Here is a 24,311-nt window from a genome sequence, read left to right on the forward strand (position 1 = left end):
AGGTGGGTAGCAGCAGGTCCCTATGGACACACAGGGTGCCTCTGATTCGTCTTTTATACATCCTCCCTTCCTTCCTCGGTCCTCGTCCTCACTGATCTACATAAAGAATGATGGGGTGGCAACAATGGGATGGTCTATCCAGTGTTAGTTATAGATACAGATACAGTGGGAACGAGCCTGGAGGATCGAGGAGAGATGTTGAGGGGCACCCCATGGTCTCGTGTGTGTGTGTGTGTGTGTGTGTGTGTGTGTGTGTGTGTGTGTGGTATGGGACCCCATCTCTACATGCCCATGCTACAGCTCAGCCGTGTTGATTATTTCAAACGTTCAATCGCTGAGATATGAAATGTCTTCCTTATCTGTAAACAAAACAAGTAGGTTTATCGGATGGCAGCGTTTCCAACACATCTCAGAAAATACACTTGCCTATTTGTGGTCGGGTGAGAAATATGCACAGATCACTTCTGTGCTGTGTATCATGTGGAAACACAAACCCCTCCCACACAAAACAAAATATTTCTTGCCTTCAGCTCCATTGATTTTTGCAGGTGTGTATTTTAGACCGCTCAAGGGTCATCTGATGGGATTGGCTGGATTTGGAACACTTTTGATTGGTTTAGAAGTGTTAGGCACTTCCTGATCACATTAGGAGCCCTGACTTGCCAAGCCTCTATACGGAACTTAATTTTTTTTAGTAATTTATGAAACTGTCAGGGACAGAAAACATGTAAGCAATATAAAGATGCCTGAATGTAGTATATTCCACATTTTTGGAGGTCCTTAACAAATGCTCTAGATCTTGGCAGGTGAATTCATTAACATCATAGCCAGTAAAACGGTATTATGAATTCTGTATTAAAGGACAAACAAAACTGAGACTACCGATGCAGCAACTGTTGAGATGCAATTTTATTATCGTCATGAAATGAACCACAGCCGTGCCTGTAGTTGTTTGTGATAAAAGTGTGCTCATGGAGCATCCCAGTGTTGTAGTCACCATACGATAGCATTACACAGAATGTACATCAACATCTCACACAACAACTTGAAGTCTGCACGTTAACAATAGGTTAATTAGTAAACGGAATAAAAAAAAACGCTAACATAAATTATAAGATATAAATTACAAGGTAATATCAAAGAGTCATTTCAGTTCATTTAAAATCAATTCAGTTTCATTGTGCGACTAGAATAACTTAAAAGGCACAACTGACTATAACTACACCTGTTTGTGTTATCCAGAATCAAGGACAACTGAACAGTGCTAAGAGCAGTCAGGTCTAAAAAAAAACCCTATTAATAACCTACTTTACTACCTTTTCATATTAGGACTGTTCGAAAAAGAGGTAGGACTTCTGCAGTTATATCAATTTTTTGTTTGTTTGTTTTTGTCATTTTTGCTCAGGAAAACCTCTATTCAGAAGGAAAACATAAACAAAACAGAAAATCGAAGACCGTTTAAAACAGAATTGTGACCCTAGAAGACAGGACAAGTGCTCTACTTGTTTGGATGTAACTAGCTCTTCTGAAAACAGCAGCGTTGTGGTAACAGAATTGAGGAATAAAGTGCCACAACGTGGGGATATAAATCATCTCCATTGAAGTAGCACTTATTGCACACCATTACTATAATCCGTTTGCAATGCAGTACCTAGTACCGTTTGTCTTTATTGCGCTTGCTCACAATCTTACTCTCAAACACACACGCTCACTTGGTTTAACGGACATATAAACACAGTGATAGACAATACTGGAAGTCCTTGAAAAAACATGTGCCATGTTTTAAGACAACAAGAAAAGATGATGCTTGTCAATGGGACAGTTTTGTGCCTCCATCAAGTCCCTACGCAAAGTTCCTCTACGTTCCCACCTCTCCAGACTGTCTCTTGCGCCCCAACTTGAATTAGGCCTATGATTGGAGGATGAGGGGGACACTGCAGTCTGTTTATTGGTTTTCCAGAGGAGGATGCGGTAATCACTCGGATCTGTTCAGAGTGCTGATTGGGCGACTAGAGCAGCCGGTGGGACTGTGTGGGCTCGGAGAAGCTGAAGTCGCAGACGAGCGACAGGTGGTCGGAGGGGTAGTGGTACGAGGGCAGCCGGTCGGGGCCGATCTGCTCCTCGTTGGGCAGCTCGAGGACGGCGTCGACGCAGAAGCGGCGGCTGGAGTACCAGATGTAGTCGAGCGTGTGGCGGCTCTCGCCGCTGGACTTGCGGATCTTCCAGCTGGTGTAGGGCGGCTCGCTGCGCCCGTCGGCGCTCAGCCGCTTGTAGGCGCTGTCCAGGCCCAGCGGCGACGCGGCGAAGCGCCGGTACACGTCCTCCCACGGCTCGGCGTTGAAGTCGCCGCACACGATCAGCGGCACGCCGGCCGCCTCGTCGCCGCGCTCCGCCACGCCGCCGCCGGCGTCCTGCGCCGCCATCTCCGCGGTGATGCCGCAGAGGCTCTGCAGCAGGCTGCTGCCCTGCGCGCTCCGCAGGGTCTCCCAGCCGCTGCGCGCCTTCAGGTGAGTGACCGCCACGCAGAAGCGCCGGCCCGAGGCGCGGCACCGCAGCGTCGTCACCACCGCCACCTGGTTGGTCTTGAGCATCATGGCCGACAGGCGCAGGTGGTTGGTGGCCAGCGGCTCGAAGCGGTCGCGGCGGAAGAAGAGCGCGCAGCCGTCGGGCCCGTTGTTGTTCTCCACGTCCAGGCACGGCGACCAGGGCTTGGGGCAGAAGCTGCTCTGGTAGCCCAGGCTGGACAGCACGGGCCGGAAGGTGTCGAAGTAGTGGTCCACCTCCTGCAGGCACAGCACGTCCGGCTGGTAGGTGAGGATCTCCTCCAGGATCAGGTACTTGCGCTCGGCCCACTTCAGAGCGTCCAGCGGGCAGCGCACGAAGCCGTCCTTCCCCTCGCCCAGGGCTGGAACACAACACACAGCGACGGAGATCAGATTCAGCGACATAGAGACACTTTTAAACAAGACTCGCTAGAGTTACTTATTAAATGTGACATTTGTAAAATAAAACAATACCTAGATTTACTCAGTTTTCAGTGCTTTGTGCGATTCCATTTAGAAAAGCAAAAAAGGGGGAAAATATCCGAGTGGGGGGGGGGGACTATTTCTGATAGGCACTGTACACACACACACATAGCAGACGATGGAAAAGCTTTTACCTGGTTTATTGACACACACACACACACACACACACACACACACACACACACACACACACACACACACACACACACACACACACACACACACACACACACACACACACACACATACACACACACACACACACACACACACACACACACACACACACACACACACACACAGCAGAGCTCTTACCTTGGGCCAGGATGTTCCACTGCATGACGCGGATGGGTTGTTGTTGGTCAGGGCCGGGCGTGCGTGGGTCGACGTCCCCATGCGCCGGGTGCATGAAGCAGCGGTGCCAGCGCGCCGGCCGGTTGCGCAACGCCTCCTCGCACTCGCGCAGCAGCAGGTCGGGGTCGGCGGGGTCGCACGCCGCCGTGTCGTCATCGTCGTCCTCCAGCGCCGCGGGCAACGCCAGAGGGATGCTGGGACTGCTCAGCGTCTGCGCCAGCGTCCCGAACAGACGGCTGCTGCTGCTGCTGCTGCTGCTGCTCCCACTGCTGCTGCCGCTGCCCATTGGACCCGCTGTGGGAAGAGAGAGAGCACACACACACACACACACACACACACAAAGACACACACACACACACACACACACACAAAGACACATATACACAGGTTAGGTATAGAAGATAATGTATCGATTATATGAAATATCTGACCTTGTGAGATACAGGTGCTCACAAACATAAACCTACACACACACACACACAGCGTTACTTGTTATTTGTGATGCTAATGTCACTTTTAACCACGGTAGGCCACTTTCTCTGTAATTCCTACATCAGTCACATACACAGCAGATCACTTGTACAAGAAAGACAAGTCAGATGCAATAACAAAAGCACTGGTCACAGACAGCACTAGCCTCACCATTAACTTCCATTTCTCCACCCAATCAATATCACCAGATACGCTCCGACCGACACTATGTGTTTGAGTATGTCAACAGAGTGGACTGAGAGCCGAGAGTTGCCAATCTTCTGCTCGTGAGTAAGTGACGGAGACTAGGCCTTCAGTTGCGTGCGCGCACCCTAGTGTGTGTGTGTGTGTGTGTGTGTGTGGGTGTGTGTGTGTGTGTGTGTGTGTGTGTGTGTGTTTAGTCTCTGAGCCAGTCTGGTGCCTGAGCAGTCACTGAAAAGCTCCATATAAGACTCATGTGCATGTGTGACTGTGTGTTCGCTTGTATGTCTTCCTGTATGCTTGTGTTCAGTGTAAATAATGACAGAATGACTGTCTGTTCAATGAGTAACGACTCTTTAGCATAAGCACAGAGAACCAGGGTGTAACGGTACACTAAAATCAGATTTGATGTATACCTTGATTAATTTTCACGGATCGGTTCATTTTCGGTATGTTAAGCCTGTGAGCACTGCTATCCTAAAACGCATGGATAATATTGCTGTTGCGCAATGGGAATATTATTTTTGAAAAGGTGTCAAATGTTTTTTTTTACAAAAATAAACAGACATATGGTCCACCACTTAATGTTTGTGTGGGAATCTGAGACATGGTCTACACATAAAAAACCCTTTTGCTGACCACTGTTAGAGACTGCATTCAGAACATTGGGGTACATATCTGTAGTGAACATACCGTCCTGCACCTAAATGGCCCGGTATGAATATGTGCACCTTTTACACCCCTACAGAGCACAGAATGTCAAATTGAGAACACACACACATGTGTGAACACAAGGTCGCACACACACACACACATGTACTCAAGTTTCCCTCCACATGACAATTTACTGCACGCCTGATAAACTCTTCTAACTGCCTGGTTGCATGCTTACTACATGTGCTCGCCACATGGCAATGTCAGTCAGTGATTTCCATATCTCTGAACACAAACATACACACACACTGATGTCTGAACACACACACACCATCTCTGAAAACACACATACACACACGTTTAGAGGAATATATGTCAGCGGCTCTTCCATCTCTCTTCAGACACCAGGTCAGGTAGCGTTGTCAGATTAACAGATTAACTAATCCCACTCCATGGCCATATTTAGCCGTGACATGTCTGCAGCACACGATATGATCCATGCTGTATGTCTACTGTCCAGCTTATGACTTTGCCTTAGTCAGCAGAACCCTTTTAGGCCAGGGGAGGGAGCCATAGAGCTGAGATGCACCAGGAGTTCAGTTCAATGCAACCAAGGCTTTAGGTCAGTGCCAGAGTCATGTCTTGAAAGACACTGTTAATATGGTGGGAGTTTTCTGTGTTTCTATTATTATTATGATCATTATTATTATTATTAATAATAATAATAATAATAGTAGTAGTACTAGTAGTAGATAACTTTATTGTTCCCATAGGACAGTTGGGTTTGTGGCACAGTCGCCAGGCACTTCATGACAGGCCATCAGACATATAGCACAAAGTGGTCCACACATCAGACACCAACAGACATAACATGAAGAACATACTGTACAACACACACTACATTAGCTTATGATCTGCATTTATGTCACTGCATCGGTCCTATTTGCGAAGTTTGTGATGCAACTATGATGTAATACAGAGGGTGGACTTGACCTACTCATCTCAAAAGAAAGTAATTTTATGATTGCTGACTTGACCTCGTTTTGTGGCCAATGGCTATGCTGACTGTATGTCAGCCCAGGGCCTACTTGTTTCACCCTTCCTCTACAGAGAACAGTCGATGTGAGTTGTCAGTTGTGTCAAAGGTCAATCCCTCAAACAATGGCTGATACATTACATACAGGCCCATAGCCTGGCTAGCGCCTACCACTTCTCAAAGGAGACGTGGTCTGGCAACCAGACGTTAATTTTCTCGTATTTGAAAAAAAAAGGGCCAAATCTGTTCATAGGGCGCCACGGATGTCTATCAAATGCGTCTGTGCATAGCTCATCATGGTCTTGCTTTCCCCCCTGTTCTGTGATTGGTCCCCTCTATCTAATGAAAGCACCGCACAGGGCAGGATGGGAACACCCAGGCTAACAGCCCCAAACAAAAACAACCTAATTCTCCCCAAAATATTACTCAAAGCACATAATACACGAAAACTTAAAGCAGTATAAAACAACTTAAAATGTCATCAACCTGTCATCACTGACAGGATTACAAACTACAGTGCCATAAAGAGCATGGGGACACAACACATCGCTGAGCAAACTAGTTCATATTAAATTGAGAACAGAGTAGAATCACAGTCACAGTAATTGAAAACCATGTTTAAACCAAGAGCGTATACTGTCGAAGAATAAAGCTGGCAAATTCCTGCACAGCTTCAGAGTAGCCTATAACATGGAATGTAAGAGAGTTGTAAGAGTAAGAGATGAACCAATATAATACTGATGTGTTAAAGCAACACTAAAGCACTTTTCCTCTGCTGAACGCACACTATTTGTTTATCCACAGACAAGGTAGAGCATGTTGCAGGATTTTATGAAAGTATGATGTAAATATTGAGACATCGAAGCAAGTCAAATTTGTAGTTCTTTAGGTCTCATTTCATGAAACTACAGGTATGCTATACCTGATCTGGTAAAGTTACACAGTGCGGTTATAGCTGATAGAGGGCCGCGAAGTGAATGCAGAAGTGCCGTTCACCATGTTACGAGTTGATGAACCACTGAAGTGATTTTGGAAATATTATGTAAAGGTACGAAAAAGTCTTTAGTGTTGATTTAATGGTCTGCTGTGTATTGGATAAGCATACTTTGTTTCTACATCTGTCAGTTAGCAACCTCATGATAAGAAATAATCAATAGATCAATAGATCCATACATTTGCACCTGCGCCTGTATGTGTCACATGACTATCACCAAATGTAGCTAATGCACACGCACACTTTTCTCATGTATGCACACACACTTATTCCAAAGCATCTTATCAGTGTTCGCACCTGGTCAATAGTGGCGTATCTCAACAGATTAGAACATTGTAAACAAACGGAGGAATTAACATCAAGCCATCGAATGTCATTCACGACGACTGTTAGCCATCTGAGTCCATTCATGCAAGGTTGATGAGTGTGACCAAAACTGTAGTCACCAACTGAACAAAGCACATCACAATGCCCCTACACATAATTTCCTGCTATCTCACAAATGGCCCGCCCCTTTCTCTCTTGACTATGACCCAGTTCATGCCAGTCATACCTCCATCACGTTACTCTAGTTAATCCCCATTATGGAGATGCAGTTTCAGGCCCAGAGACTGCTGAGGCAAACTATAAGTAACCCAGCATGGCTGGGATAGAAACCTCATGGCGATACCACAACGCCACATGGTTGTAGACACGGAATGAGTCAGAAGAGGTGACTTGACATGAGTGACAAGTAAAGAAAGTCGCCCCTCCTTGTTGTCTCAACAGTAAGCTTGACTCATTGAGGAAGTCTTGACTTGTAATCCACCATTGCTCAACTTAAAAGGTGGAGTAAGATGAATGGTAATACACATATGGGTCATTCACATGTAGACATATCCAGTTCTTTCTCTCCCTCTCTCTTCTTTCCTTCCTCTCTCTCTCTCTCTCACACACACACACACACGTGCAGCAACTCACTCGGTCTTCAGGTTATGGTACTGAATGTATTCTCTGCTCTGAACTCGAGAGCCTTTGTTCCTTCTCTTCTCTCTCTCTCTCTGTCTCTATTCCTCCTGTCCTCTTCAGTCTTCCGTTACAGGTAGGTCTCACAGCAGTTGCCGAGGCGACACAACTAACTAAACGAGTCACGGAGCTCTGATCACTATGACTCTGTATCTGTCTCTCTTTCTCTCTCTCTCTCTCTTTCCTTCACAATTCCTTCCTGCTGTATCCCGTTGTCTCCTCTATAACCATATAACAGGTTATCTGTGTGCCCTACTTTCTTCATTCACTATCTGCATAATATGCATACCCTAAACTCTCTCATCTCTCTGTCCACCATTTTATATTGCCTCTTCTAATTCCTTATCTGTGAAGATCCCTGTTATCTCCCACCAACATATACATTCATGCCCTCCATTTGTTTTTTTCCCAACTCTCTCTCTCTCTCTCTCTCTCTCTCTCTCTCTCTCTCTCTCTCTGTCCTTCTCCTTCTCTCGTCCATCTCTCTCTCACCTGATGGTCAGTTGCCCTGTTCCGTGTCTGTAGTTGTGGACGAGGCTGTTGCTCGGTCAGGTCCAGAGGTGTTGTGTGCAGTGAGGGGCAGCACGGGGCACAGAAGCTAAAGAGACACGGCCTGACCACACCATCCAGCCTTTTCAGTTCTGACGTGGCAGAGAATTCCAGACCACGCCAAATGTGACTCTCTCTATCTCACTCTCTGTGTGTGTGTGTGTGTGTGTGTGTGTGTGTGTGTGTGTGTGTGTATATATGTGTGTGTGTACATGTGTTTGTGTGTTTCAGAGGATTCTTGAATAGACTAGTGTGTCTACCACCTCCCCCATTTGCTTGGCATAATGGGTCACTTTGAAAGTCACACACACTCACACACACACACACACACACACACACACACAGAGAGAGACACAGACACACACACACACACACACACACACACACACACACACACACACACGTGTACTCATATTAGGAGAGACAAACTAACACACGGTCTATTCAACCGCTGGCTGAATTGTCTGAAAGAGCTATGTTGCTAGGAGTTATCCAATCTACGAGAAGGGAGGCCTTGCCTCAATAGACTGGAATGTAACTCAATAAGCTAATTTGCCCTCATACTGACGAATGAATCCTTTTCCTGCCTCATCTCAAGAGTGACAGACTGAGGCAAAAGTAAAAGGGCAGACAGGGCAAGAGAATAGGGCAGAACCATGGAGACCGTTAGTGCTTTTACTGATGACACTCAACTCACAGTTCAGTGTTCCTGCCACACACACCTACAGCATTTCATACCAGCATGCAAACTGCAAAAGTGGACATTCGCTTCCGACAGATTCTGAGGTCAGTGCACGGCACGCATGTTAAAATGACCGTAGGCCATCTACTCGACTACATCTTGCGTCATTACAACATCTCCCACACAACCTCATGTGACTGGAGCATTCCAGGAGGGCTGTTTTTTTCAGTCAGCACTCCAAACCTCCGGGGGTCCCACGGAGGAGGCGCTGAAGTGCTCGGCCACGCTCCGCCACGATCTCTTCCAGATTTACGCACCACTCGGCGCTTTTTTAGCTCCTGCTCAAAGAAGCCTCTCCTAACGTGGTTATGCAAGCTTAATACGTAATCCCGACCAGTTACGTGAACTCACTGCCTATCCATTAAGGACTTTACACACTGAAGAACCGACAAAGGGGAATAATATTTTTAATATATATTATATAATATATACTGTAGAATATAATAATATATTTTTAATTCATGACTGGGCAGGTACGATAAACATTTTGGCACAAAGTGCCTTCTTTGATGCGGCTATAAAAAAGGTGCATTGTAGAAAGGAGAAAGAAGCTCTAGGTCTTGAGCATTTTAGCTTTTGCTGGTCTCACACATATGACATTTTTAATCCAAAACCCATAAAACTAATGAATGACCAGTGTGCCACAGTGTTGTGGCAGAATAAAGGCCGCTGACCGCTGGCCTGTGAAAGCCAGCCCTCTCGGCTACATCACCATCCCCTCACCCCCGGACCATTTAGGCCTCTTGTCAAATGCCATTCGCCCCTCTGACATTCTTGGAGTGGTCTTCTCGTCCTTGTGCAGTTTCCCTGTGCTAAATTAAACCACAAGAGTGCCCCCCCTGAGCTCCCCCTCCTCCTCTCTCTCTCTTTCTCTCTCCTTCTTCTTAACTGCACAAGTATTGATCTCTGACATAGCAAAAGTGTTGTTACATAATAGTGAAGGCCTTCCTTCTTGACCCCGGTCACAATGTTTTATGTCCATGTTGTGGACAAACTGTTCATGCCAGGACTGGGACAAACTATTTGTGTACACAGTCATTAACCATATAGTAGCCTGACAACCACAACCTCAATCACACTATTGCGAGATTGGTGTGAGATGCTCATGCTAAAACCTTTACTTTTTCAAACTATTATTCGATAGATAGATAAACAGACAGATAGATAGATATATAGATAGACAGACAGATGGATAGATAGATATACTGTATTAATCCCCAAGGGAAAATTACAGTGTTTCAGCAGCAACACAAACACAACATTCAACATAAACATACAAACATACATAGAAAATAATTTAACATGTTATACTAATGCACCAGTGGCTGGTAGGGGATTAAACTCTCATAAAATAAAGCTTAAATTGGCGTTCATTCAAATAGATGAATTCCATTAATTATGTCTCGCCAGGACAGACTCGTCAGCGTGACGTAAAAAGTGGGCATGCAGACACCCTGCACCAATGCGTTTTGACGCATCCTTCGCAAGATGCTGCTGGGTAGTCTAGCCCACTGTTCCAAAGCACCTGACTACTGCATCGCAAGAATAAACGGCACACAGTCGAATAATGGCAAAGTGAATGAAATCCCTTCTCCCAGAGAGAGCTCGAAAAGAGATACCCCTACCTAACCTTCAAAAGACACACTTCAAGTACATTGTTTCCTATGCAAGAATCACCCACGCGACCCTGTTATGCAATTGTTCTGATGGGACGGTTAGAATGCGCAGAGCCATGCAGGCCAACTTGAGCATAGGTCTATTTGATAGGCAACTAAAATGACCAGACATGAATCAATCTGACAATGAATATGCCACGTACCTATCCTTGTGCTGACTGAGACAGACGATGCACCGCTTGGCTTCACCTGTGGTTGACAGGTTAGCACTTCCCCAACGGACGACTGGTGGCAGTGCCGAGACGAAGGCGAAGCGACTCTTTTAGGGGTCTCTGTTTTCGGAGCTGACCCCAGCGACGACAGGCACAATGCCGTAAAGTCTCTTTGAAGAAGTGCCGAACAACGCCGTACCGGATTCATCCTCACACTGGCCGGAGACCGGAGACGAGCTCGCCGACTGAAGAACAACCGGACGCTGGAATAGCCTAGATCTTATCCTTCCAGTGGCGCTCACCCTCTTTGTTGATAACGCCTAAAGTGTGTACGCGTTTCTTCTCAGTGTAACGAGGTTATGCCAACACAGCTTTTCTTTCAGCCTTATTCCATCGGCATTCCCTAGGCTACTGTAAGTAAGTGAGCTAGCTAACATCGCGGAACCGGCAACTTGGCTATTTCATCATGTTTTGTGATCTCAAACTTCATTGGTTTAGGGGGGGAGTAGCCAAAAAAATACAACAGTGAGTATTTTTGCCCTCTGCGTATAAGAATAAGAGACTATTATTATACTGAAGCTTGCGCATCTAATGTAACAATCATCCCCAGATTAATGATATTTCTACTAAAAACAAAATAAATGCCCTATATATTGTGATCCACCCCTATTTTGAACATGGCATGATCCACTTACATGCGACGGAACAACTGAGAACAGTTTGTTCACATGCAAATAGGAGGAGCGAAATATGCGTAGTTGAGGCGGGTCAACGATAGACGACCAATCATCCACGAATGCGCGTTTGGAATAAATTCTGCCACTCAGGATGTTCTTACGTAAGCCACCGAGCATTTGCCAGTGTGCCAGTCACAGTCAACACAAAAGGTTATACCCTCTGTCACGAAGAGGTTTAATAGCCTAAATGGGCGAGTAGTCTAGAGTCTGACAGACTAGGCTAACCATAGCGCAAAGCTCTCACTTTTGTTACAGCAGATTCAGTGACGGCCGTCACTGGTATTGTAGAATTGGTCTAATTAATCATTATTCTATGTCGCCGTCGTTTATTTACAAAAAAATACGACTTTACATAACACTGCCCCTTTATATAATCTCACTAGATAACACAAAGGTCAACATAACCAAATACCACCAACAGAACCATTTTACATTGCCAAGAACGGCACAGAAAGGAATTAATAAATTCCTTTATAGGCAAATGTTTAACTCATCAGCAGAACATTTCACTCACATTAAAGTGTACAATTCATGTGAACAAAATGTTTAATTCATGTGTCTGATGTATAGATAAGTCAATGAAGACATATCTTTTTAAAATGATTATTATCACATATTCTAAGTGCACATAGGCCCGACATTGTATGGAAATATGGAGAAATTTGAGGCAGAAGAGGACATTATCAATATTAATTTAAAATGTAGCCTAACCTGCCAATTGCTCTTTTAAATAGAATACCTGCTTTTAATTAAAAATGTTGACATTTACCTTTTAAAGAGTGATAGCCTACATCACCTGTAGCGTATCATGATGGTCATCTGATGGCCATATAACATCAGATGCAATGACAGGCTATAATTCCCATCCTTATTTATTTGAGTTTAGGCATCAAAACAGAATGTATATTCTCCTCACCTAAATATCCCAAACCCACATGCAGTACCCTGCATCATTGGGGCGCACACTCATAGATATATATATTGTCAATATACTGTATATATCTATGGCGCACACTGAGCTTGAGAACATTTAGGCTTCTACTGCCCTCTAGTGCTCATTTATGGAAAAGGAGGAACAGGGAATAGCTCAACTTGCTGCAAGAAGTAGCAGCAGTATCAGTGATTTAGTGGATAAACTGAACTCATACAGTCTCCTCTCTTGTATAGATATGTGGGTTAAATATGGAAATGACGTGGACATGAGAGACTGATATGTCATAATTCGTAATAGTATAGCCAAAGCCAAACTTTAACCATAGAGTTCCTGATTACTGATAATATATGATAATCACACCATAGCATTGCCCTGTGTATGTGTGTGTGTGTGTGTGTGTGTGTGTGTGTGTGTGTGTGTGTGTGTGTGTGTGTGTGTGTGTGTGTGCGCACTATATTGTAAAAAGTATTGGTTCACCTGCCTTGGCTCACATATGAACTTAAGTGACATCCCATAATCCATGGGGTTTACAGTTTTTTCCAATCGTTTGCACACTAAAATTAAGATTAACAGACAGTTAACAATACTTAACACTTAAGAAGCAAAACGCCTGCGCAGAGTAATACAACAGTAAGCACAAATTCAGCTTCACACTTTTTGCGAAACATTACACACAGTGAATGTCAAAACGTAAAACACATTTTCACACCTTAGACACAGATAAAGATTGTTAGGTACTTCCTTCTCATTATAAAGCCCTGGCTTGCCAATGACCACACTAATGAACAAATTGAATAATCACATCCACCAGGTGTGTAAGCACACATGTGCAAAATTGAAAACACAGCACTCAGGTGTGTTATGCTCGATCCTCGAGGGGCGTTCCCACTGATCTATAACTAACACTGGATAGACTATCCAATTGTTTTCGCTCCATCATTCTTTATGTCGATCAGTGAGGATCGAGGCCAGAGGAGCGAGGGAGGACGTATAAAAGCCCAAATGAGAGGCACCCATAGCCTGTGATGTGGTGAACTCTTATGGCCTGATCCAGCTAGACAGAGAGATGATTAGAGTATTATGTATTGTTGTTACTTGTTTGTATTGTTGATTTAGTTTTTCTTCAGTGACTGTAAGTGTACAGTACTTTTTGCTTGTGTACAGATTTTTATTTTTCTACACTTTACAGTGGTAATAACTATAATTTTGCCATTTTCTGTTGATTGACTTGTCACTGTAACTGAACATATGGTACAGTGAAATAAATGAATATTGTCTGCAGCATCAGTTTTGTGCATTGCTAGATGAGGGTTCATCAAAATAATTTTGTCATCTAAATTATCCTAATGCTCTCAAACAATATGTCTGAATAAGATCCATATATTGGAAGAGGGTTTTTACAGATGTGTTTTGAATTTATTGTGTTGGTGTGTATAAGATAGCGACAGTGTGGAATCATTCAAAGAATGTGTTAGTGATATGAGAACAGTATAAGGTTTTATCAATGTGTTTATTGTTTTGACAGAAATATTTCATTTTGCTAACAATCTGTTATGTTCTGCTGATTAGGTGTTGTGTTTGGTTAATTGTGTGATGTGTTCAGACAAAAAGAGCCCCGTTTTCAAAATTGTGTGTAAACGATTGGAAAAAACTGTAATATGACGTCGATCCACTCTTTGCAGCTATAACGGCTTCAACTCTTCTGGGAAGGCTTTATGCCCTATATATGGTTTAGGAGTGTGTTCATGGGAATTTTCGACCCTTCTTCCAGAAGCGCATTTGTGAGGTCACATACTGATGTTGGACGAGGAGACAAAGGGTGGACCAACTTCATATTAAGCCCTATGGATTATGGGATGTCACTGAGGCAGGTGATCCAATACTTTTGGCAATATAGTGTATTAAGCATGCAAATTAATAGTTTAAGCTAAAAAGCATGTCTCAGATCAAAAATATTGAATTAATACTTTCAATTACTAATAGTTAATTCACAATTTTAACAATCATAAATACATGAAGCTGCATGTTTCTCACGCTATACTTGAAGTTTTTTTTTTTTTTTTCAGTTGTACTTTAGTGCAAATGTCTGTGTGAAACTGAGGCTATTTTATGCTCTGGGAGGCTCCGATGTGGCACATTTCTGTGGTCATACAGTTTTTCTCAAATGCTAAAACACATTTCACAAACGTTTCCGCATGTTCCCCAATGTCGAAACACAATACCCTTTTCTAAAGCTACATAAGCACAACCACACCTTCTCACTTCACTATACACATCATTACACACTACAGCAAAACAATTGAAAACACAATGCTCAATTTGTGAGAAGGTTCTTTGTTTCATAACTGCCAATGCATATTTTTAAAAACCTTTAGAGCAACGGATCTTCTTAGATCTCTGCAGAGGATTAGGCATTTGAAGAGTTCTTTTCCAAAACGCTATATCCACCATTTTACTAATGAATTTTCATAAATATATTTTTTACATTTTGTTTTTCAAGTAATCTCAGTGAAACTGTATTTGGTTATGTTTAGTTACAGTAATTTATCTTTACTCAATAAAAACAAAACGACTGCATTTTTATTACCTGAAACACACAATTACTGTAAATACATTAACTTGATTTGTTACAGTACAGTAATGTTTTCAAAAATGGATGTACAGAAAATTCTGCAAGTACACTACTGTAACACAACTCAATGCAAAAAAACAGAATCTATTGCACACAACAGTACTCTTGAAAACATGATCAGGGTGTGAAGTTCTTGTATTTTCTTCATTCACACCACACACACCCACACCACAGTCACTGTGCGCATTAGCAACAAGTGTCTTCAAATTTGAGTCGTTGTGTGAATGACGACAGGTGTGTTCATTGTGTTCAGTTATTGCTGACTGTGGCAAGCATTTTGCATCACATGAGCTTTCATTTGAGAATATGTTTTGCAACATGTGTTTTAGCAAGGAAAAAAGTGCTTAGATTTATGAGAACGGAGGATTGTGTTTTGTGAATTGTGTCTTTATGTGAAATGTGTTTTTGGTATTGAAAAAATATGGCTAGATTTAGTAAATGTGTTTAGACAACTGGTCATTTGGTTTATAGGATTGGCTTTTGTATTTTAGCATTTGAGAAAAACTGTAATAACTGCTGAACCTGTTTGCTCTTTGCTGTTAATTCACCACTTCCTTTTCAGCTTTCTGCATGCATGCAATTCTAAAAGGCAAATGATGTGCACTGGTGTGCTAATTATGATGCAATTTAACTTGTTCATCACTCAGTTTGGTTGTGAGGTAAGATGCTGTTATTATTTGTAAAAATCACAAGTGAACCAACTATAACAATAAAATGATGGTAAAACAACAATAGGTCTCTGACAATTAAAGTTATACTTTTACTATACATATCAAATGTTGAAAATCACAAATGTATTTTGCATTTGATGCCAGCAACACATCTCAAAAAGTTGGGACAGGGACAACAAAAGGCTGGAAAACTTATAGAGAACTAGGAGGAACATTTCACAACTAGTTAACTGGCCCTCTCAGTCTCTCAGAAGTAAAGATGTAGAGGTATTAATTAATCTCTCTGTGGTCCTCGGTCTCCTCAATTCCTAAATATTAATGAATGAATTAATGAATGCCTTTATTGTCATTGCATTTAAATACAATGAGATTCATAGAGCCACTCCAGCAAAGTGCGTCAACACATATACGCTTATAAAAAATCCATCTTACGACACATTCATTGCATTTACACACTCCTCCACACACACACACACACACACACACACACACACACACACACACACACACACACACACACACACACACACACACACACACACACACACACACACACACACACACACACACACACACACGTACAATACATCTTCCCACCATCCATTGCAAACGCTAACAGAGTACTATTAAACAAAGCGGTGAAGCAACAGTAGCACAGAGACTTGTTGCTGCATCAAATTAAAAACATAAAAAAACCCCAATAACATTTCTCTCCTGCAACAGTTCATGCTGTCTTTGAACTATTCTCAATAAAATGACACTGTAAATCATATAGCATTGTTTTTGTTCACATTTTGCACAGTGTCACATTTTGTTTGGAATTAGGTTTGTATTGTCAGACATTTTATTTGCACATACACATTTTATTTGCAATGCGCCTTTCCCACACCATGAACAACGTTTGAATGCTGAACACAGTGAATGAAGCAATCATAAGGTAGCATCAGCAGAACAACACAAGAGACATTACATGTTTAGAGTAGATGATGAATAAATGGGTATTGAATAAACAAAGTTGGGCCAAGCAAGCAGTTAAGCTAATATCCAAATCACCAGTGTGTGAAAGTATTTATATTAAGTTTTCTTGGCAAGTACATTTTAAACCGCTACAACTAAATTCCCTGATACTCGATGACTGCCCCTAAAATGATCAAATTCCATGTCTGGAATAGACTTTACAAAATTCCACGATATTCCAGAAATTCCATGACCCGTGGGAACCCTGGTTTTGTCAGGACAGCTCACTCCGAACATGCAAATCCGAACTGGAGATCCTTCCATCTACAGATCCTCTGGGTCGCCTTCCTCCCTGTCTGTTTCGTGTTGGTCTTTAGGCTCTGAGTCAGACTCATTACATTTAGCTGAAGCTGAAACACACAAATAAAAGCACACATATGCATTAGATGTAAAGGCTATACAGAAGAATGCTGGTATTTTTCCACATAGATCTCTGTGTGCCACACTCTGGGGGCATTTTTATTTATTTATTTTGACAGTACTCAATGACATTGAGACACAGAGGTCTATGTGAAAAAATGGTTTTCCTTAATACGTGTGCTTAGACTATTTTAAGCGACAAATCCATTTACATACACATCCATTTACATCAGATGAAGATCAGGTTGATTAAAGTTATTTTCTTGCCTGATTTTCTCCTGTAGAAACAGCATGTTGCAATGTTCAGTGACAGGAGTATAATGATCTGAGCGACCCACACGCACCAAAAGGACAAACCTGAACAAAACAGACACAAAACAATAACAACAACAACGTGACTCTACAATCTATTTGCAGTTCTCTTTCATTGCTGATGTATCTTAAACTGATGTCACTTAGAGGGTGGAAGTCGTGGGTGTCGCTACCTTTAAAAAGTTAGAGACATTCACTCAATTAAGAATTTGACTGATCAACTGATGCCATATCTATTTAGCCTTAGGTGACTTTTAGCCGTGTGGATTACCGAGGCATGGACTGGACAGCTGGGTGACGTCTCCTCTGCTGACGTGGTTGGTGACAGTGCAGGTGAGATTCCTCTCCTCTTGCTCTCTCAGTATGATGGTATGGTCATCGTCTGTGGTCTGGTTTATTAACACCCCGTCCAGAGACCAGCTGTACTGCAGAGAGTCTCCTTTGGAAGTACAGATTGCCTTTCTCTCTCCTCTATGGCACATGAAGGTTAGAGACACAGAGGCCACCGGAGCTGCAGAGAAGATTGGTGTTAGTACGCCAAGCGATATGATGTACGACCTTGGGGTTTCTAAGTTACCAGACAAAGAATATGTGAGATGATTAGAATTTTAGTGACTTGTTTTATGTATGGTATTTATTTATTTTTTCTATTTTTGTTGGTTGTTTATTTCATCTGTCTCAGTTAAATTTCCCATCAAATATCAATAATAGTGCACCTGATTCTGTTCATTTGAATTCAGTCTTTTGTACACCCAACAGAACACTTTTCGCTGCAATCATGTTTTCAGTGAATAAATTCAGACAAAGATTCCTACCTTCAATAATCACTCTGGGTGTGTGACTGTGCAGTTTGCCATTTTCATCGTGTATCTCTACCCTGTATACTCCTGAATCACTACTGTCTGTATAATTTATGATCATAGACTTGCTATCTTCTCTGAAGTTCCACCTTTGATCGGCTGATGGAGAGAGCATCCCAGGGTTGAATGACATCTTAGAATTTTTGTATGTAAGCAGAACTTTTTTTTCTTTATAAAATGTGATTTCACATGCAAAGGAGCAGTTCATCTGCAGATGCAGAGGTTCTCCCAGGATCCCATAACACGTCACCTTCTTTGAAATATCACAGAACGTCTCCAAGCCTGTAAAATATAATTTCACAATAGAACTGCTTTGATTGCTGTCATTCAAGGGGAATTTTCGTAGCTGTTTTGTATTACCCTAGATTGCTAGCACGCTCGACTTCCGATCCAAGGTGCTGCTGTTCGCGGGTTCGAATGGGCATGTGCAGGGCTGAGAGGAGTGCTTCTACACAAAGCAGGTCACACAAGGTGTTCCTGTTGCTAAACATAAATATCTCTTTAAAAGAGACAGTTGCCAATATGATTCAATATTGTGCATATATACTGTATATAAAGCCCCAACATCAGGGAGGTATTCCAAGACTGTAGATTAGTGGCAAGCCTAAAGTTAGTGGGCGTTTGGTTATTGACTTAGCCAGGCCTGTCACTAATCTACGTTACACACGTACGTAACACCCAACACAAAATAGACACATTTATTGTCCCAGTTTCATGGCTACTAAAACAGACTCTACCTGCGCAGGGTTCCACGAGAGGGGCTGAGGTCTCTTTCCTGCTGACAGAGTTTGTGACAGCACAGGTTAGATCCCCCACTGTGTCTCCCCTTAGAAACAGGATCTGATCATCAGTAGTACCATCTGTACTGATGTTAGCTGCAATTGGCACCCCGTCCAGAGACCAGCTGTACTGCAGAGAGTCTCCTTTGGAAGTACAGATTGCCTTTCTCTCTCCTCTATGGCACGTGAAGGTTAGAGACACAGAGGCCACCGGAGCTGCAGAGAAGATTGGTGTTAGTACGCCAAGCGATATGATGTACGACCTTGGGGTTTCTAAGTTACCAGACAAAGAAAATGTGACATGATTATAATGTTATTGACTTGTTTTATGTATGGTATTTATTTATTTTTTCTATTTTTGTTGGTTGTTTATTCCATCTGTCTCAGTTCAATTTCCCATCAAAGATCAATAATAGTCCACCTGATTCTGTTCATTTGAATTCAGTCTTTTGTACACCCAACAGAATGCTCTTAGCTGCAATCATATTTTCAGTGAACAAATTCAGACAAAGATTCCTACCTTCAATAATCACACTGGGTGTGTGACTGTCCAGTAGTTTGCCATTTTCATCGTGTATCTCTACCTTGTATACTCCTGAATCACTACTGTCTGTATAATTTATGATCATAGTCTTGCTATCTTCTCTGAAGTTCCACCTTTGATCGGCTGATGGAGAGAGCATCCCAGGGTTGATTGACATCTTAGAATTTTTGTATCTAAGCAGAACTTTCTTTTCTTTATAAAATGTGATTTCACATGCAAAGGAGCAGTTCATCTGCAGATACAGAGGTTCTCCCAGGATCCCATAACACGTCACCTTCTTTGAAATATCACAGAACGTCTCCAAACCTGTAAAATATAATTTCACAATAGAACTGCTTTGATTGCTGTCATTCAAGGGGAATCTTCGTAGCTATTTTGTATTCCCCTAGATTGCTAGCACACTCGACTTCCGATCCATGTCACACAAGGTGTTCCTGTTGCTAAACATAAATATCTCTTTAAAAGACAACTATTGCGGTATTGCCAATATGATTCAATATTGTGCATATAAAGCCCCAACATCAGGGAGGTATTCCAAGACTGTAGATTAGTGGCAAGCCTAAGATTAGTATTTGGGATACCCCCTGGATTGAATAATGTGGCTGTGAGCAAATTCAGTCTAACACCAAACAGAAAACAGACACGTTTATTGTCCTACTGTAGATTCATGGCTACTAAAACAGACTCTTACCTGCGCAGGGTTCCACAAGAGGGGCTGAGGTCTCTTTCCTGCTGACAGAGTTTGTGACAGCACAGGTTAGATCCCCCACTGTGTCTCCCCTTAGAAACAGGATCTGATCATCAGTAGTACCATCTGTACTGATGCTAGCTGCAATTGGCACCCCGTCCAGAGACCAGCTGTACTGAGGGCTGTCTCCCTTGGTGGAGCAGACCACCCTCCTCTCTCCTCTGTGGCAAAGGGGGGTAAGCGTGGGCGGGGACAAGGCAGCTGAAGAAAAGTGTACGCAAGAAACTGTTAAAAAAATTGACTGGAAATATTTGCATTCGTTTTTATTTATTTTTTTTTAATTTCATTCTGCTGTCCCCACCTTGTAACATTGATGTTAAAACGTACTGTAAAAAAAGTAAAAAGTCAAAAAATAAAGATAAATAAATTTAATGAAAGGAACACACTTTACCTTGGATGATCACTTCAATTTTTTCACTTTTACCTCCTGACGGCGTTATTTGGTATGTGCCTGTGTCATGCCTGTTTGTAACTTTGATGCTAATCTTTCCATTCACAATGTCAAACTTCCAACGCTTTTCAATGGAGTGCTCACAGTGTGTTATGGTGAGGTTAAACATTCTGTAGATTAAGTTTGATCCTTTGTAAAATTCCACATCTCGTGCGGTAGTTGGTGTGAACATCAGATTCAGAGATTGGCCCAAGATTCCATAAACAGGAACAGCATAGGAGAACATCGGCAGTCCTGCAGGGACAAGCGATATGCTTTTATTGTAGAGCTGAACTTCAGATCACTCTCTGTCCATTTTGTTCTGGCTCTACAGTGAGCATTGTGTCAGTTTTTGCTCATTGGAGCTGTTTCAATTCACACTAGGTTTTTTCATGTTGTGCTTCACATGGTTTAATCAACTATTCTTTTTGACAAATGCTGAGGCCATGTTCTTACTGAAGTATTACATTACATGCTCATGCTACATGCTCTGGTTAAAGTAGTCAATGACATTCGGCTGAACAATGATGCTGGGAAAACCACTGTTCTCATGCTGTTGGACCTCAGCGCAGCGTTCGACACTATTGACCACAGCATACTATTAGAGAGACTTGAATGCTGTGTGGGTCTCTCTGGCTCGGTCATCTGCTGGCTGAAGTCCTATTTAGAGCACAGGAGCTTTTATGTGTCTATTGGTCATCATGCCTCAGCTCCTATGCCCTTAACTTGTGGTGTCCCTCAGGGTTCAATCCTTGGCCCTCTTTTATTTAATCTGTACATGCTCCCACTTGGCCAAATCATAAAGAAACATTCCATCAGTTACCATAGTTACGCAGATGACACACAACTATACCTCTCCCTGTCACCCAATGAGTTTGCTCCCCTGGAATCCCTTTACCACTGCCTCAACCAAGTTCAAGACTGGATGTCTAAAAACCTTCTCAAACTCAACACCGACAAGACTGAAGTAATCATCTTTGGAAAGAAAGAACAGAGACTTAAGATTTCCACACTATTGGGAACGAAAGGTTTTGAGGTAGCAGAAAATGTAAAGAACCTCGGGGTCACTATTGACAGTGATCTAAGCTTCAACAACCACATAAAGGCAGTCACAAAATCAGCTTTTTATCATTTAAAAAACATAGCAAAAGTAAAAAAATTCATATCACGGGTAGACCTCGAAAAACGTATTCATGCTTTCGTCACCAGCAGGGTGGATTATTGTAATGGTCTTTTCACTGGTCTTCCTAAAAAAACAATAAGATCTCTCCAAATGATCCAAAATGCAGCAGCAAGGCTATTGACCTGATCCAAAAGAAGAGATCATATTACACCAATTTTAAAATCCCTGCACTGGCTACCAGTGACCTACAGAATTGATTTTAAAGTCCTTTTACTTACTTTTAAATCACTAAATGGCCATGGACCTATCTATATAGCAGAGATGCTTCAAGCATATAGCCCAGTAAGATCACTCAGATCAGCAGGTAAGTTTCAACTGGTACAACCCAGCACCCGCACCAAGCAGGGAGAGGCAGCTTTTAGCTGCTATGCAGTCCGTCTTTGGAACCTTCTTCCCATAGACATCAAAACCTCTCCCACCATTTCCATTTTTAAATCCAGACTAAAAACCAAACTTTTCTGCGATGCCTTCCACTAACTCACTCCTGTACCCGTGGTCTGCTTTCAAGTTCTTTTATCTGTGCCGTATTTTGCTCTTATTTTATTCTGTTTATTTGATCTGTTTTTATTTAGTCTATGTTAGCAGTTTTTATTATTTTATTTTACTCAAGTTATTTTAACATTTTAATCAATTGACTTGACATTTTAACCATTTTTATTTTATATTTATTTTTATTTTTATGTGATTATTATGATTATGATTATGTGAAGCACATTGGGCTACCGTTCTGTGTATGAAATGGGCTATATCAATAAAACCTGACTTGACTTGACTTGACTTACATTAGTAGCCTAATTCACCTATCTGATACATTGGATCATAACTGCATCAATACTTAAATACATCTGGCATAGGCCTAATGTTACAAACAAATTATATTCACTGTGACTATATGACATCACAAATTGTCACAAATGTCACAAATATTAGTTTTGGCTCGACATCAACTCAACCTTAGTCTAGTGTGTGGCAGTGAACTAAATCTACACAGGATATTCATAACTTCCTCATCAGAAAAGCATACATAGCCACAGGTTATAACCAACAACCTTTTATACTTGAGTGTTTTACCACATGTGACTATGCTGGCAGTGACGTTGATATGTTTCTTTCAAGATAAAATAAATAATTTGGCTAAAGTAAAAAATCGATTAACTTTCAAACAGTGTAGTCTTGGATTGTTGAATATGAACTATGAGACCTATGGAATGAGGTTTGAAATGCAGCATTTACTGCAGATCCTCGAAAGATTCCTCTGGAACTAGATAATTTGCTCTCTCCTAATACTTAAGCCATGGTCAATACAGTGTTAGTCAACATGAAAATAAAATATGAGTAAACAACAAGAAAGCTCATTATATTTCTCACACAACACAACAATTATCAAATGTTTACCCATATGTTTACAATACTTTACACTTACCATACAACGCTAGCATCGTCATTAGCAGTACAGAATGCATCTCTGATTCAGCAGCAGGTGAGTATGAGGCCAGAATGCTGACGATATTTCAAACCGATGCTATAGAAGACGTGAAAAGTTCAAGTCAGTTTTTGCGTATTAGGAGATTGCAGAAGTGAAGGAGGTCTGCTGCTGTAAGATCCTCTTATCAGGTACGGTATAAGCAAATGCTGAGACTGGGCGTTTGTCTCAGTTTCACACAAGCAAGGGGTGATAAGTGTCAGCAAGAATTAGAATTTGCGGTTATTGTTGGTTGGACAAAACAGTCACTTCCTTTTTCAAAACAAATAATAGTCTGAAATCATATGATGCAGGACCTGTTCTATTAGAGCGCACATCTTCTCTTTTGCTTTTTTAGTTTACTTTTATTAAGTGGTGTTCGACTGTTTTCCTTGGTTTTGACTTTTGTTTTTTATTGTGATGACACACACACACACACACCTGCATATACCACACACATGCACACACACACACACACACACACACACACACACACACACACACACACACACACACACACACATGCACACACACTCACAAGTAAACATATACACACAAAGACACATAAAACACATACACAAATGCAGGCAAGCACACACACACACACACACACACACACACACACACACGCACGCATGTTTCAACCTGTAGAGGGCGCGGAGAGCTATCTCCAATACAAAATCATACGAAATGTTACTTTTCTCAGGAAACACGATTTTTGTCAATATTAACCCTGGTAATAGTTTAGTTCACCACTTATGAGTAATTGGTAACAATTTAGT

General features: G+C 42.0%; 2 protein-coding genes across 3 annotated transcripts; both read right to left on the bottom strand.

The window, feature by feature from the left end:
• Nucleotides 1-891: 891 nt before the first annotated feature.
• Nucleotides 892-11,545, bottom strand: nocta (nocturnin a). 2 transcript variants are annotated; one of them, XM_062524497.1, is made up of 3 exons: nucleotides 10,852-11,545; nucleotides 3,342-3,674; nucleotides 892-2,905 (listed from the first exon to the last, which is right to left on the bottom strand). In XM_062524497.1, exons 1-3 carry the CDS (start codon nucleotides 11,066-11,068, stop codon nucleotides 2,010-2,012), a joined length of 1,446 nt encoding a protein of 481 aa, XP_062380481.1. In that variant the 5' UTR covers nucleotides 11,069-11,545; the 3' UTR covers nucleotides 892-2,009. The 2 variants fall into 2 exon arrangements, with proteins under 2 accessions (XP_062380481.1, XP_062380482.1); XM_062524498.1 differs by lacking the exon at nucleotides 10,852-11,545 and adding an exon at nucleotides 8,234-8,457.
• Nucleotides 11,546-17,331: 5,786 nt separating this feature from the next.
• Nucleotides 17,332-23,623, bottom strand: LOC134068976 (uncharacterized). Its single transcript, XM_062524809.1, has 8 exons — nucleotides 23,491-23,623; nucleotides 20,846-21,139; nucleotides 20,398-20,655; nucleotides 19,683-20,012; nucleotides 19,121-19,378; nucleotides 18,339-18,665; nucleotides 17,795-18,034; nucleotides 17,332-17,568 (listed from the first exon to the last, which is right to left on the bottom strand). The coding sequence occupies exons 1-8, from the start codon at nucleotides 23,528-23,530 to the stop codon at nucleotides 17,441-17,443; spliced, it is 1,875 nt and encodes a 624-aa protein (XP_062380793.1). The 5' UTR covers nucleotides 23,531-23,623; the 3' UTR covers nucleotides 17,332-17,440.
• Between the last annotated feature and the right edge of the window lie 688 nt (nucleotides 23,624-24,311).

Source organism: Sardina pilchardus, chromosome 21 (assembly GCF_963854185.1).
Source record: "Sardina pilchardus chromosome 21, fSarPil1.1, whole genome shotgun sequence".
In the NCBI taxonomy this organism is placed as follows: Eukaryota; Metazoa; Chordata; class Actinopteri; order Clupeiformes; family Clupeidae; genus Sardina; species Sardina pilchardus.

Bases quoted from the DNA above. Each gene is read 5' to 3' on its own strand.
- LOC134068976 (XM_062524809.1), bottom strand. From the start codon at position 23,530: ATGCATTCTGTACTGCTAATGACGATGCTAGCGTTGTATG. The intron at 19,379-19,682 runs GTAGGAATCTTT...TCTTCTCTGCAG, and splicing joins ACCCAGTGTGATTATTGAAG to CTCCGGTGGCCTCTGTGTCT. The intron at 18,035-18,338 runs GTAGGAATCTTT...TCTTCTCTGCAG, and splicing joins ACCCAGAGTGATTATTGAAG to CTCCGGTGGCCTCTGTGTCT.
- nocta (XM_062524497.1), bottom strand. From the start codon at position 11,068: ATGAATCCGGTACGGCGTTGTTCGGCACTTCTTCAAAGAGACTTTACG. The intron at 3,675-10,851 runs GTACGTGGCATA...CTCTTCCCACAG, and splicing joins CTCAGTCAGCACAAGGATAG to CGGGTCCAATGGGCAGCGGC. The intron at 2,906-3,341 runs GTAAGAGCTCTG...GTTGTGTTCCAG, and splicing joins GTGGAACATCCTGGCCCAAG to CCCTGGGCGAGGGGAAGGAC.